This window comes from Adiantum capillus-veneris, chromosome 2, assembly GCF_014529385.1.
Source record: "Adiantum capillus-veneris isolate H3 chromosome 2, ASM1452938v2, whole genome shotgun sequence".
NCBI lineage: Eukaryota > Viridiplantae > Streptophyta > Polypodiopsida > Polypodiales > Pteridaceae > Adiantum > Adiantum capillus-veneris.
Window position 1 is genome coordinate 107,098,602 of NC_140932.1, and position 16,699 is coordinate 107,115,300.

The 16,699-nt window shown below is 45.2% G+C and overlaps 1 protein-coding gene across 2 annotated transcripts in view; it reads left to right on the forward strand.

Moving 5' to 3' along the window:
* Positions 1-16,699, forward strand: part of LOC147463349 (outer dynein arm protein 1-like) — a 96,350-nt gene that overhangs the window by 45,500 nt on the left and 34,151 nt on the right. The window contains exons 2-3 of one of the 2 annotated variants that reach the window (XM_086488240.1): positions 5,182-5,340; positions 5,424-5,645. In XM_086488240.1, coding sequence (XP_086344366.1) covers positions 5,182-5,340; positions 5,424-5,645 — 381 coding nt within the window. Of the gene's footprint in view, positions 1-5,181; positions 5,341-5,423; positions 5,646-16,699 lie in introns of those variants that run through there. The other variant, XM_086488247.1, reaches the window with a different exon arrangement.

The window sequence follows — 16,699 nt, forward strand, 5'->3', positions numbered from 1 at the left end:
TCAGTCTCCTTTGTACACAGTCTGTGGGATACTACCAGAGACAGATATGCCAGGGTGGCTCTAGAGTCCTCCAGACAATTAGCTCTTAACGGGGATACATCATGCTGGTATGCTCATATGACATCATGGTTTCAGACACATGGTTTCACCATGGACAGGTTGCCTCCTTTTCAATACTCTCTTTAAGGCACCCTTGAGGTCTCTGACACGGGTAGAGATTAATAGACTCATCCGTCAGGATTTGATCCAGTTGGACACGAGGAGGACATGGATAGAGCCATTACAAGAGTTGGCAAGGTAGGATCCGTACGTACGTACGTTACCATACGGTACGGTACCGTACCGTACCGTACCGTACGGATCCGTACTCTACAATCATTTTTTTGTTGGGGAAAAAACCACAGCGGGTCTGCAAAATTGAGTTCGCCCATCAATTTTTTGTGTGCAAATTGGCAAATCATGATCAATGTGAACTTACAAGTTCTCTACAGTAACTAGTTTGTTGTGAAACTGCAAATTTTAGGTTGTGTATATTTGAGTTGTATCTGTTCTTGTCACTTCAATGTTGATTCATTGAATGTCGAGCAAGGAGTCGCGACTTGCTTATGGTATTTGTATGAAACCTTTCCCTTGGTTTGTAGAATAGTGAACTAACATGCTTGAAGTGATACTCGTGAAATTTTTATCAAGTATGGACCGTATTGTAGGTTTTTGGCTTTTATAAAAAAAAAACATACGAATTTTACGTACCTAACAACTCTATCCATTCGGTACTACGTACAAGACGTACCGAATACGTACCGTACCTTATGTACCTTACCACCTTGAGAGTTGGGTACAAAGATGGCTTTCTATAGAGAGCATCTTCTCCACCTCACGGGGGATGGGTTTGTAATTCTACCTAGCTATATGGACATGCATCTTTCGCATGGTTTGCGTTGTGCCATTGGCCAGATACGCACGTCCTCACATTAGCTCGAGATTGAGACTGGCGGATTCAGAGGGACACCAGCAAATAACAAAATATGCCGCTTATGCCATCTAGAGCCAGAGACAGAAGTACATTACATAAGTCATTGCACAGTGTACTATGAGATAGGAGGTCGTTTTCACTGTCTATTCAGCGAAGGTTTTGGGCCTCTATCTAGGGTCATGAGTTATGAGGATCAAAGATGTCTTGGGCTTTATCTACTTGAGTTACACAAGCATAGAGAAACTTTACTGAGGAGAGGTGAAGAGAGACATCCCTAGAGACAGATCACAGATTTCTTTACACTAGATACTATACACCTAGAAGAACAGACAGAGGAGCAACCAGAGACGGTGGAGAGGTCTACCCGCACTACTGGCATTCTCATAGACCGAGCTTTGGAGCTAGGGAGATCTAGACGACCCCGAGGGAGGAGAGGAGCTACACAATTTTGAAGGAGGCTATGGAAAAAGATTCAAGCCATACTCTTTCGTCGTCCAGAGTGCAGATGAAGATGGATCTCTACTCCCCTCCCATATTGTCTTCACATTGTACTGCTTAGTTTAGGATCCCGCAGTATTTATATTTATATTTTGTTATCCTAGTTTAATTTATTTTGTTAATTTGACCTTGTATCAGATACACCGCATTGTAACTTTCTGGTCTCATAGGTCATTTTGGCCTTTTGAAGACATTAATACAACATTTCAATTTCTCTCTCTCTCTCTCATACATTTTGCGTGGAAAAAAGAAGCAAACTGCCGTCGCTCAAAAGCTAGCCCTTTTCGTAATTTCCGCCGCAAAAAGCGGGCAGGGCGTACGGTGCCATGTCATCATGCTCAATGCATTTCACGGACATGTGCTCTTGCTGCTAGGGTTAGGGTTAGGGTTTTTGGCAGATTTTAGGGTTTGCAGGTTTTAGGGTTAGGGTTTGCAGAATTAGGGTTTTCAACAACAATCAGGGTTAGGGTTTCTCGCATGCTCTCAGGCAGACACGTCATCACTTTGTGACAATTTTCACGTCAACTTAAATATCAAAAGAATATGAGAAGATATCATTACGGCTTTGCATCATTTGAGAATGACTAAGAAAGACACGTTGGATGACTACTGCCAGAGGTTTTGGGATACCTTTTTGCCAGTGTCTTGTTTCGGAGGGTCACTTTGAGGGACCGGATTGTGTGGTTTTGTTGTGGTTTGCCAAAAGAGATTTGACAGTATTATCTGCAACAGAAGTCTCGACTCTATTCAGAGACTTATGAGACATGCCAAGCAAGGGAATGCATGCCGCTTATTGACTTATCCTATGGACAGGCTAGTGTCCACCTCAACAAGGCAAGAGTTTGTCTTGTAGTGGAGAGAATGAACCACGAGAGCATTCCAGAGGAGTAAGGGCATCAGATGATAGTGCATCCGAGGGTTTCGATGAACTAAGAGCACCAAACGCAAGTTCATCAGAGGATTCCAGAGAAGAAAGGGAAGCAGATGATAGTGCATCGGAGGATTTTGACGATCGAAATTGAAGTGGTAGTAGATAGGGGAGGTCAGTGCGGCTACCAACAGGTCCCAGGGCATAAGAAAAGAACATAAAGGGAACTAGTTGGTAGATCAGAGAATACCAAAGATCTAGATTGAGTGCCAAGGATGGAGGCCAGCAGGGCTATCAACAGGTTAGAGAGCACAAGAAAAGAAAAGAAAGGTAAACTAGGTCCACCGGATAATTTGGTCAAGGGAACTTTTTGGCCCTTGATGCAAAGTGGATGGAGGAGGAGAACATGGAAAATTCTCTTTAGAGAGAGCTGTATCTTGAGGCTTTTGGAATATTAGCAGTGTCTATGCCAAAAGTTATCGATCAGCAGGTTGAATCTGGTGCGGTGCGGACTCCACAAGAGGGTAGCCACTCCACACTCCTTTGTCACAGATTGCCTATATTGAATAAAGTCACTAATTTCTCTTTGAGATTTTAGGGATACTGACAAGCTGACAGTATTTGCGGAATGACTGTATGAATATATATACATTGAATTGGAAATTTCCTTGATTGAAATGAAAACATGTGCTCTTTCACGTGTGTATTGTTAGAGACATGTAGAGAAAGATGAAATGTGTGCATCTAGACATCTGTTAGAGATCAGCGAGATCTAGATGTGATGGCTAAGTGAATGATTCTAGTGCAATAAGATGTCTATTTGGATGAGATGCTTAGATATTGTCGTGAGTGCATCAAGAGTTTCGGAAGGATGAGATGGTTGCACAATAATCTAGGTGCATTAAGAATTATGGACGGAATGAGATGGCTAGATTGAATGATTGATACACGGTGTTCAATGTGAACTAAGTGTGTGGTTTTGTGAACTGCATGCTATGCGGATGTACTGTCTGGTGGGGATGGTCATGGGCATGGTTTGTGTGATTAAAATGTGAAAAGAAAGGATATGAATCTGATAGTAACAAGATTTAGTAGATCAAAACATCCGTGAAAAGATCAGCACAGTCTGGATGTGATTACTAAATAGGTTACAATGATCATGATTTGTATATGAGACCCTCGACAGAAATGATGTGATTGATCAGTGACTGATGTCTTTGTAGAAGTGTTGGATTGGTGGAGTCTGGCACATGAGTACATAGAGTCAGTGTCTATGAAAGAAAGTTTTTGTCCTGTGGATGCTTTTGTAGGCGTAATCGAGGGCAATTACAATTCTTCAAGAGGGTCGAATGTCGCAAAGTGATGGCGTGGCATACCCAATTGGAAGAGAAATGGCCAAGTGGACAAGAGAAAGTGAACCTAGAAGATGGTCGATGGGGCCTAAGGGGCTAGGGTTTTGAAAACCAACCCCCTACAATCTAAAGAACGTATGGAGCACTGGCCGAGAGGCCTAAACCCAAAGTATCGAAAGCTTGCAGTTTGGGATTGATTTCCGCAATTCGCACTGACATGCTAACGTGGCAAACTATATGGAATTTTGTGATTTGCACTGATTGCTGACGTGGCACAATTGTACGGATTCTCATCATTTGCAGTGGCAGATTTCATCAGTTTTGCGTGGAGCTTTTTAGAGCAGATGCTTTTGGGGTGCAATGCTTTTGAACTGATGCTTTTGGGCATCTCTTGTACTGTCTATAAGTGCCCTTTGGGCCACTCTTCCGGAGAGCATGTGGACGCAAAGTCTTGGAGGAAGCTGGACACTTGGGAGTTGTACTTTGCGAGCATAATAATAAAGAAATACTGAAAGGGGCGCCAGTCTTTGGGGCCAGTGCGTCTTGGCTCGGAACTTCACCGTGCTGTGTAGACTCTCCTTTTCTCTCTCTCGTCAAGTTGAGTGATTTTGGAGTTTCCGTTCGTGTGTTGCTATTGATTTGTCGCTTGGACCGTCCAAGCTTGTAACACTCTAAGGAACCGTGTTTCCCTCGGACAGGAAATAGTGCACTCAAGTTTGAGAGTAGAGACTCTCTAAACATATGCTAGGAAATTAAGACTCCCTCACACAAGGCATAGGCCTGGCATTTAGACCCAAGAGACATTTTCAATTGATTCGGCTTTTTTTTCCCTTACTGGGGATAATTCGATTCCTTTGCCCTTCGGTTTTTTTGCCCTTGATTTGCTCTATAGTCCTTATTTTTGAGTGAATGAAAATGACCTTCTTGGGGGCCGTTACAAGGGATGGGCGCTTTTGAGGTTAAGTAGTCATAGAAAATGTAATATGAAGTCTTCAAACTTGTCATGCATGTGTCCCACTATGGGTCAGTGTCATGGATGATGACACTTTTGGGCACTTGTAGCACTGCTAAAAGGGCTTCATACTCTTTCTCTAATGAAGCTTCTTCTCTCAAATTTTTATTTAGTTTGGCTAGAAATAGTAAAGAATGTTCACGTTGTTTCTGATTTCTGCTCAGGGACAGAAAATAAGTATGAAAATAAGAATGAGACTTATATCGACACACGACTATTTTATAGAGCATCTCAAACTTGTACTGCTACACAACTTACGATAATGCTTTCAACGTTGAAGATAAGCTTAAGCCATGCATCCTTTGGTTTTCCCATGCTGTATGGAGTTAAGAACAAAATATATAAAGCAGTTTATGATTGTCGTTAAGTTATATAGCATACTTGCCATGATGCATATATCTTGTAAGCATTGCACCCTTTCTTCTTTGCTTTCTCCTTCTATTTTTCCTTCACCCAGGAAAGGGTTTGGTTGATGCAGTTGCAGGCCGCTCATCACTCATACAGAAAGATTGAAAGAGTGAAAAGATTTTATCATGTTGATACTGAAAGTTTGATGCGGCGCCAACAAGCACTGCTTGACAATTTGAAATCTGAAAATGATTCGCTTCAGGAGATGGTTGACACTTACGTTATAAAGGTACACAATTTCTATAAGTTGTTTTTCCTTAAAGCAATGAGAATCAGAGCTTCAAATTGATTGGTGCTTTGAACTTTTACTAGGATTACAGAAAGCAGATGGCTCTATGCTTGGAAGAAGCAAACAGGTTTACTGGATTGATTGAGTCAGAGACCAAGAAGCTGCATAATTTGGAAGGCATGGTTCAAGCCTTGGATGCCAAAGAGCTTGATTGCAAAACCAGAATGGGCGGGTACACGGCTGGTTGGACAAAACACCGTACAACCCAGATTCATATTCAGCAAGATGAAAATAGGCTTCAGAAGGTAAACATCTAGATTCGATTGAGTATAGAAGAGTCATGATGTGAACGTTGGGAGTACTTTGAATCCATATTGTAGCCTGTAGATCAAGAATTGTGAGCATTTTTAATAGGCACGAACAAATTCATTTAAAAATAACAGTGGGTTACAAGCACGCTCGATTGGGAAATGCATTGCCTCTTAGATGGAAAATACTGTAGCGGGGATAATGTGTCGTGCTCTCTACAGCGGGTGCTCCTCGGTGCAATGTGTGTTAGATCTCACTCCAACAGAATGAAAACACAGAAGCCAATGAATAACAAAGCAACAAGACCACGACTCAACATTGGAACCTGAACAACATGAACATCGACTAACTCAAGGAAACCAGTACAGACTCTGGCATGGCAACACACTTAGCTCCAACCCAGAACTCACAGGTACAATGGGGGTGTCGAGGCTCAACTGTGCAAGGGTGGTGCAAACGTGCATGTGCATGAACTCAATAATGCTAGAGTCAAAATCCACGACCATACAAAGTACATGATGATCCGCATAACGCCAAACAGCTACGGATATATACAACCATAAAGAGCCACCAACGGCTCCCAAATATCCAATCTAGCTAAGTCTATCCATAAACTATGGTCATGGTGATCTGGCCTTGCGTCAGCTAGACTACCACCCATATGTCTGCCATGTGTCACTCCCCAGGCGAAAGTCCATCCATTGTGAACCCCAGCCCAATTGCAACTAACTGCCTGTCTAGTGTTTGTGACATTGTAGCCGTGCTACAGGTTGCCCTCCACAAGACCACTCACCGTCTCGGGGAGAGGAACACTATACTGCAAAGAGAACCCAGAAGTCACTGCATACTTATAAAAGAAAGCTGAGTAGAGCAGTGTGGTCCTGTCACCCAGAGAAAGAGTCGTCGCCACTGCTGCACCAGAATTATCCGCCTCTGGAGGAGCCATCAAATCGATGGTGGGAGGCTGCTGTTGCTGAACTCTGTTGCTATGGAAAAAGTGGCTCCCTATGAGGACTGGAGCAGCCATCTGCTGCGCAATGGATGGAAGCACCTGGCCTGAAGAATACTCAAGCCGTCTACTAACACAGCATGACGGTGTGCACCAGCAAGGCTGTCGCAAGGGGGAAGTGTGTCGACTGTATTGTGGTAAGGAAGCCGACTGTTGAAACCCCTCAGGGTAGAACGGGAACTGTTGAGGTTGAACATACCCTACAGGAGTCTGTGTAGAGGGTCCCATGAAATGTGTAGAGGTACTTGGTAGAGTTGGCTGTGCATACCCAACAAGAGTCTGTACCTGTATCCCCTTCCCTTGCGACACGCAGAGACCCTTCCATAGCTACATAAGTGGTTGAATGGCATTGGTGAGTAGCAACCAATTGTGCTGCGCCCAGCTCAATGGTAGCAATAGCCTGTCTGGACTCCATTATATTTCTTCAAATAGCCGAAAGAGTGAGGTAGAGTCCTCCATTCCTGAGGATCCTACAGTGGTGTCTGGTGGGACAGGGCTCCCAGGTGGTACAACTGGTGAACTGGCAGGATGGCTAGTAGGTCTAGTTGAGACAGGTGGAGTGTGTGTAATTGAGATGGTTATAGGGGAAGAGACAACTGCAGGCGGTGTGTGGGAGCTAGCCACTGTGGTAGGAGTGCAAATGATAGAAGTAGGGAGAGGGACACACACTGGAGAAGCCCAGCTGGGACATGCATAGTGTGATCTGAAACACCCGAGCATACCACCGGTTGAGCAGGACAAGTAGCGGAAGTAGATAATGAGCGTCGGACAGGGTGCTACACTCGAAGCTGTTGACTCTCTGATATTGGCAATGATATTAGGGATTCTTTTGTGTCCTTCACCAGTTTAGCCCTTTTCTTCTTTTTCTTCTGAAGTATTGGGTCGGCCGTATTGGCCACAAATTTGCCTTTTTCTTTTGAGTGCCTCCATATCAGCATCCACATCCACAGGGCTAACATGGATATTGATTACCCAAGCCAACACCTACGTTGCAAAACACTGAAAGCTCGACTGGACAGATTGTACTTGCGCTCGAAATCTTTTGGCCCGGGACTGTAGGGATGTGTATAGAATTTGGTGAAAGCCACAAGGGATAGTGTGGATTAGATAGTAGAGGCCATTACAAAAGGAAAACATTGTGGGCACCTTGCAACTCTTCTTTGATTGTTTGGCGTCTCTGAGCAAAAAGTAATAATTAAAGACAGCTAACAACTCTTTATTCTTCGCATAGTTTGGATGATCAAGATGGAGCAACTCTTGACAAGCCTGAATGGTGGCATCTTTGGAAAGCTGAGAGAATGTGCGTGTGGCCGGCTGTAATGACAGAAAGGTGGTCATCCCCAGTGCATGACCAATCTGTGTAGCAATAAGGGTGTGACCCCGCACTTTGGGAAAACGGTTCAAAAGCTCGTGAACCATGGCCACAGGCACATCAATGGGTAAATCTGCATCCGCTAATGTAGTAAGACCTAGCTTCTGCAGTTGATCTTGGGAAAGCAGATCTTTGAGAGAAGGATGGGGTAATTGCAGGTGAAAGTTCAATGTGAATTTGGCCCGACTTTTAGATGTAGCAAGCCTGTTGATTTCATGACTTAACAGTTGATGCTCCCCCTTTTTTTTGCCTTTGGAGCTGCTCCCCTGCTCCCTGTGTGTTGGAAGGTCGGGACTCTGAGCTGGAATCAGAGTCGACCCTGGTAGAAGGTACTCTGTAGCTTTCATCACTTCCTTCACTGGAAGTCATCTCAGTAACATCATGAATGCTTTCACCTTATGCAGCATCCTCCTGAGAACTACTCCATCTGTCCAAACGAGCAGGCTTTTTGCGCAAGACCTCTCGTCGCATTTGCCTACTACCCGCCATATTGACAGTCACACTCTGCAAACTAACTTGTTAGCCTTCTAACCCACAATAGCTAACATGCAAGTTTCCAATTGCCACATGATCGTACATATATAGCCCTTTGGATTCTTGTGAAGTCATGTGTAGAATTGAAGCTCTGCAGAAGATGGGAACGTTGTTGGTGGACGCAGACTCGCTGCATGTATAGGGTGGATAAGCCTACATCGGATAGGGTAGGAACGAGGGGCTTAAGACGATGTAGGCATAAAGTTGCGCTGAGTTGTTCATGTAGGGCAGGGACGATGGGTGGGTATAGGCAAGGGGTTTTATGAGGAGGGCGACGGTATGGGGGTACGAACGAGAGTTAGGGTAGAAGGGCGAGAGAAGTGGGTAGGGACGGAGCATCTTGAGAGGGGCGAGGGTAACTTGTTAGGTGCAGCGGAATGATTGTTTGTGCTTTGCTCAAGATGAGTGCTCCAAACTGTGCTCAAGGTTCCTTTTAGTTCTTATGGAAGGGAGAGCCTTCCGTTCTTAATGGAAAGTGTGATGATCACAACAAAGTGAATGGACACTGTTCGTACAAGTTTATGAGACTGAGAGATAGAGAGAGCAGAGAGATATGACACCAGAGAGATTGTAAAACCCTCCTCCGAAGGCCCCACTCTCGTCGGCGAGAGTGGTCTACTTATTGATTGCACAATCTGGTACAAATGAATGCAAGTGACTGATGCAAGTCTAGGCTATGTCGACGATGACGACGGTGATGACGAAGTCGACCTAAGGGCTGAAATCTGCAATCTTTCTACTGCTGAATTCTGACTCTATGTCGATGACGATGTCCATGGCGACGATGCGACGACGACGCACTGAAAACGCAGATGCTGAAATCTGCGTTTTCCGGGCTGAAAATGTAAACCTTGCGGAAACTGACCGTGCGGCGAGGAACTGCTACGGGATGGTGATATCTGTGAGGTTCGGGACTTGATCTGTGGGTACTAACTGCTGAAAACTGAAAACGCTGATGTTCCTTGACTTTCCGTCGCGATGATTTGCAAAAACGCTGAGGTGGTGCTGCAAATAAAAAACGCTAGGGGCTGAAATTGGTCTTTCTGTCGCCGTGGTTCTGCAAATGCAAAAACGCTAGGCTGATCTGTTGTGTAGCGATGGCGCCAGGGCTGATCTGATCCCAAAACGCTAGCTTTAGGCTTCTGCTCCAAAAATGCTAGGTCTCCTAGGGGTTCTGCTGAGAAGTTGCCTGTTGAGCGTGGAGCTCCTGCTATCTCTTCTGCCATTTAGTGCTAACTTGGGTTTGCTTATATATTTTCTTAGCAAAATTGCCCTACCTACTTTTGTTAGGAAGTCACTTAAATTAATAAGTGAAAAATGTCAAAAATAAGGAAAATAGGCTAAAATCACTGGAAAAATTCCCCTGATTGGTTCTGATGGATTCTGATGGGAATGCTTATGATCATGCTGTGTGCAACCAGAGGATATGCATCTACACTAAGTGACTGGGCATGCACGGTCTACGAATAGACTCACAAAAGTGCCAGATCACTTCTAATCTAGACTGACTGGACTGACTGAACCCTGATCATGCTGTAGCTTGTCCACGGACACATAGGGTTGGATGTGTCACGTGACATTCCCTCCTTTTCAAAGTGAGGTACTGGTACCGAACTGTATGGCGTCGAGGGAGATCGCCAATAGCATCCGGAATCCTAGAAGGGACTCTTCGCCGGCCCACTCTGATGTGTGGGTCGTGCGGTACTTGAACTTCATAAAGGTCTGCAACGCTTGCTTCTTTGGGCCGCGCCGAAAGCAACACAAAGTCTTTTGAGGCTCGTTTGATGCTTCAACTTTGTCGAGAGTCATGCTTCTTTCTTCTTCAAGAATCTCCACGGCTGAAAATTCCTGAAACCACTTCCAACACAAAAACATGAACATACCCATTCCATGTAAAGTGAGTGGAAAAAATCTTGTCTTTCTCAAAGACTGTACATGCAATGTAGATGAACCAATAGACGGAGTGCCAAACCGTTCACTACATACACGCAAACAATGAGATCGAATCTTTCTCTTTGGATCTAGAGCAATCAACTGTGGCAATTCACAACGGAAATGCCCATGCTTCGTGTTCATACTTTCATGTGCTCGTTCTACCAATGTGTCATGCTAAGGAAGAGACATGGAATGTGACTTCCTTGAATGCATACTTTTCAGCTTTTCATGAAAAATCCGCATACATTCGTGCTCATCCATGAGAGAAACGTGTTCAACATACAATATGTCATGCCTAGGAAAAGGGATCACATAACGATGTTGACTAAAATACAGGAAATGATCACGAATGAAACATTCGAACAGTGCGTGTGTATCAATCATGCGAACACATAATACTTCCTGTGAGGGTTCTTTGAACCTAGGCTCGAGAGCCAAGATCGCTTCTTCTTGAATGATCGAATCGTCTTGTGGGGGTTCTTTGGACCTCGACTGGAAAGCCAAGATCGGTTCTTCGTGACTGATCGAATCTACAACGAGGTTAGCCTCGCTAGAAAAAGCATCCACTAACACATCATCTTTGTGAACAATCACATCATCTTCATGCAACTCGTCATGCTTGTGAGAAATCACATCGTGATTAGGCAAATCATCATGCTTGTGAGAAATCACATCATGATCATGCAATTCATCATGCTTGTCTTTATCATCCAATCATCATGCTGATCATTGTCAATCAAATCATCATCATGCAAATCATTGTCATTTAATTCATCATGCTTGTCAGTCAAATCATCATCATGCTTCACACAATCATGCAAATCTTGTGTATCCTGCGTTGGCGAAGAAGAGACTGAGAGAGTCTCCTTTTTCCGATCTCTTGCATCGATGCCGGCACTGGAGACAAGAGTCGCAAGAACTCTTGCGTGTGTCGGTCGTGCTGTTCTTGTCTTGTCTTTCTTTCTACTTTGTCTTGTGTGTGTCTGCGTTTCATTTCTGCCATTCTTACTGCATTTCTTGCTTCGCGTTCTAAATTCTGTTTCAGAAACAATTGCTCCAAAGCCTCCATAGGAGTTAGTGCAATCCTTGACGTAGATGTGGAAGGGGGAGGGTCAAAAACACCTCCTGGTGGGAACATCACCTCCAAGCGAAGTATCCATTCCGCTTCGAGTGATGACCATTCTGAAGTCGTGGTTCTTGTGGGTTCTTGTGGTCTTGGGTTCTTAAGTTCACGAGGAACTTGGGTTCTTGGGGGTCTTGGTTCTTAAGTTCACGAGGAACTTGGGTTCTTGGGGTTCTTGGTTCTTGAGGTTCTTGAGGTTTTCTTTCGCTTGCAAACCATGTTTGAGAAGGATTTTCTCTTCACCCAAGTTCTACTCCTTTCCACGGGCGCACCCCTTGGCAGCCTTGTGCTCACACCAAGGTTGCTTTTTCCCACCTCACGTCGATTGGCCGGCCGCTAAGTGCCCGGTCCGTTCTCAATGCGTGAAAAGAGACACAAGGGGAGGCTGGACAAGCCCTTCTTTCTTGGGATTCCTGTCACTCTTCAACAAACACGATTAGGAATCGACACGCCTAAGCGAACTTGGGTTCGTGCGATCGCAAGAAGCAAAAAAATTCTTGTGGTTCTTGTGGTTCCTTCCTTGAGTGATACAGAACACTGCCAAAGCTCTGATACCAATGTTAGGTGCAGCGGAATGATTGTTTGCGCTTTGCTCAAGATGAGTGCTCCGGACTGAGCTCAAGGTTCCTTTTAGTTCTTATGGAAGGAAGAGCCTTCCGTTCTTAATGGAAAGTGCGATGATCACAACAAAGTGAATGGACACTGTGCATGCAAGTGTATGAGACTGAGAGATAGAGAGAGAAGAGAGATACGACACCAGAGAGGTTGTAAAACCCTCCTCCGAAGGCCCCACTCTCGTCGGCGATAGTGGTCTGCTTATTGATTGCACAATCTGGTACAAATGAATGCAAGTGACTGATGCAAGTCTAGGCTATGTCGACGATGACGACGGTGATGACGAAGTCGACCTAAGGGTTGAAACCTGCAATCTTTCTACTGCTGAATTCTGACTCTGTGTCGGTGACGATGTCGATGGCGACGATGCGACGACGACGCACTGAAAACGCGAATGCTGAAATCTGCGTTTTCTGGGCTGAAACTGTAAACCTTGCGGAAACTGACCGTGCGGCGAGGAACTGTTGCGGGATGGTGAGGGGCGAGGGCTAGGGTGGGTAGGGATGAGAGGGAGGGTAGGGACGAGGGAAGTAGGTAGGGCATGGCAGTTGGGTAGGGACAAGAGGGTAGGGTAGGGACGAGAGGATAGGGTAGGGGCAAGGGAGAGTGTATAGGGGTGAGAAGGTAGGGTAGGGGCGAGGAAGAGTGTATAGGGGCGAGAGGGTGGAGGGTAGGGGTGAGGGAGAGTGTATAGGGGCGAGAGGATAGGGTAGGGGCGAGGGAGAGTGTATAGGGGCGAGAGGGTGGAGGGTAGGGGCGAGGGGTGAGAGGGGGAGTGTATGGGCGCTTTGGCAGCTCTGCAGTTAGGTAAGCTCAAGATCAAGGTACAATTAAAATGCTTGTTACGAGAATCTGATAAGAAGGAAAGGTTGCATCACAAAGCATCACTACGCATGCGAAAGCAATGATGTGAGAACACGTTACACATTACGTTTGGTGTGAGAACTCCTCGCCCAAGGCTGCTACTGAGGGTGTAAAAGATGAATACAACACTGGTTGTGAATACTTGATTGTTGGTGAGGATAGAACTTACTAGGAGGGAGAGATGGTTTTGTAAAACTTTGGCAAAGTAGACAGATATTGCTATGTTTACAAGGGCTAACAAACAAACAGCAACTTAATTCCACCTATGAGATGAAGACCGCAATTAGAAAAGAAGAGTACAACAGCGGCTAGGGATACTATGAAAAAGGGAACACGAGGAAGGGAAGTTTAAAATGAGAAAGCTCTAGGAGAAGTATCCAAGTGGACAGATCGAGAACTCAGGGCAACTGAATAAAGATACGGATGCAATAAACCAAATAGGAGAATGTTTAATGAAAGAACACACTTCGTTCATTATGCAGCGGAATCAATTGAAGAACTTGGGAACAGAAGATAGAGGTAGTTTTCGGGAAGAACATTGTCTAATAGTGGGTGAAGGTGAGGCAAAGACTGTGATGAAGACAAACGAGAGAAGTGAGCTGAATAGGTGGCAGGGTGGTAGGGAGCACAAGGCGTTGACTAACGTCCTACTGAGCAGTGGCTAACGTCAGACTGAGTGAGGGAGAAGGCACGTTGCAGGTTAGAGTACAAGTGGGAGAGAATAGCGACTTATGGCTTATGGGAAGGGTAGTAGCATTTGATCCTGGAGCCCTTTACCAGCGGCAGGGAACACCTCCCAAAGACACTAATTGTACCGCACCTTGTGGCAAAATATCCTGTACCATGTATGGCCCTTGCGAAGCTGTGACCAACTTCTTGGCTTTTTTCTGACATCGAGCTTGATAAAGGAGCACTAGTGATCCTTGCATTATTTTTTGGCTTACGAAGATGGCGATCATGCCATTCTTTGCGACGAAACGACTTTGCTTGCAGAGCCCTAGAAGCCAATCTGCGACTTTTTTCCAACAGGGAGAGACGAGAGACAGAGGCAAATTCCATACCCCAATTGGCATGTAGACTGCCTACTCGAGGAGATCCTGAGTTGAATTCGAATGGAGCTATGGCTTCCAAGCCGAAGGCGAGTTGAAATGGCGTGTGATTCGTTGTTGCCTTGAAAGAAGTGCTCTATGCCCAGAGGGTGCCGTGGATAGCTTGAGCCCAAGACACCGGATGGAGATGACATGCTTTCTGCAAGAGGGCGATCCTTGTTTGTGCTCTCAGCCTGTTCATTGGCTCTAGGGTAATAAGCACAAGATTTGCGATGAAAAATCTTGTAGTTGGCTAGCAAAGTTGAAATTATCTCATTGACAAAGTGACTGCCCCGATCAAGGGAGATCTCCAAGGGACATCCAAACTTGCATAATATATTTTTATACAAAAACTTGGCTACAGTATTGCGAGTGCAATCAGTTGTCGCCAATAGCTCTGCCCACTTGGTTGCATAATCCATACCAGCAAATACTTCGATTACGTGGTTGGGCCGGGGGAGAAATTGGACCCACGAAATTCAAGCCCCATTTCTCAAAGGGCAGCCATGCCATAGAGACCTGCAGAGGACGGTTGGACTGCTTGCTTGCTTTCAGTCCACAACGTTGACACACATCACAGACTTTCACATAGGCTCCTGCATCCCAAAAAATATAGGGCCACCACAGATCGTTCTGTAGTATCTTGTGGGTGGTGATGTGACCAAGGTAATGGTCACCAGTGGGACCATTGTGGGCATCCTCTAAAATATGCTCAACTTCATGGGGAGAGACACACCGCCTCAGAATACCATTTGGTCCCGACTTGTAGAGCTGGCCTCCAATCAGAGTGAACGGTCTAGACTTTAATAACAATCTTCTCTTCTGTAGTGGAGACGCATTTTTTGGGTACAGGCAGTGGATAGTAGATGCAAGATGTCCTCATAGTACCATTTCGGAGTTGTATCCACCTTAAAGAGACTGCTATCTGGAAAGTTGTCTGCAACCCTTGTAGCTTCCTCACCTGTATGAATGCAAGAGAGATGGTCAGCCATAACATGATGCTTGCCAGGACGGAGGACCACTTCGAATTCAAACTCCTGAAAGAGGAGTACCACTATCACACTCGACCTGCAACTTGCGGCTTGTTAAGCAGATAGCGTAGAGCATGGTGATCTATACTAACCTATGAACTGGACCCCTAATAAATAGTGAACGAAATTTTTGTGGAGCATAAACAGTAGCCAAACCTTCCCTTTCTGTCGTGCTATAGTTGCGCTCTGCTTTAGTGAGCAGTCGACTTGCATAGTGAATTGGTCAATCCAGGTTGAACTCCTTGCTAGGTTGAGTCAGCACAACACTCACAGCCAACTGGCATCCGTATGCACATGAAAAGGGAGAGACCAATCGGAGGCAACTAGAATAGGTGCTTCCATTAGGCGTTTTTTGAGCTAGGCAAATGCTTCAGCCTCGGGCTTTGACCATTGAAAGGATACAGTAGCACTAGTGGGACGTGTCTATGGTTGAGCCACTTGTGCATACATATGGATGAACTTGCGATGATAGCCTGTGAGGCCTACAAAACTCTGAACACCTCTAGGATTGATGGGAGGAGGCAACTTCAAGATGGCGACTATCTTCTTTGATCATGCGCTAACCCTTAAGCAGACACCACATGGCCTAACAATGTACCGTCAGTGACCAAAAAATGACATTTGTTTGGATTGAGCTTCAAACGTGCCTCCTTGCACCTGAGGAAGATGACAGAGAGTTGAGCGAGGTGCTCCTCTAGATTCTCCACTGGGGTCGAAAATTGAGCACCCGAGAAGGTTGAAAAATCGTCCATGAAGATGCGAAGATGATTCGTGAGCAAAGGACAAAAGATGAGATATACTGTACGATTGAAAGAAGGAGGAGCATTTTTCAATCCAAAAGACATTCTGGCGCAAATGAAAATACCCGTCTTGATCTGACCACCTGGATGGATGCCCAATTGATTATAGCCACTGAAGCCATCCATGAAACTGTAAAGTACGTGCCCTGCCACATCTTCGAGCACACGCACAATGAAGGGTGTAGGAAAACCATTTGGGATAGTTACCTTGTTCAGAGCGCGGTAGTCTACGCACACACGGATTTTTTTGGATTGCTTCTTAGGCGCTATGACCATGGGTGATAGCCACTCAGAGTGATCCACTGGTACAATGATCCTTGCTTCTTGCATTTTTTCTAGCTCGTTCTTGACAGCTTATGTATACTTAGGGTTGAGCTTGTAAGCTTGGTCTCTAACTAGCTTAGCCTCTTCAACCAGGCAAAAACATCTTTAAAGGAGCGCTAGTCTGAGGTGTAGAAGCTCTGAGGACCTGAGGGAGCACTAGCATGATAAAAAATTTGAGATGGAAAGGTGCTTTGCATACCTTGCATAACTGGCATAGGAGTGGTTGTTAGCAAGGGTGGCATTTGGTTTGGTTGACCATAAGGAGAAACCATATGGGATGTAGGAGCCAAGCCTTGTTGAAGCGTCGGGGCAAGGCTCTGTTGTAATTGTCACAGTCCCTTCAAATAATAACACT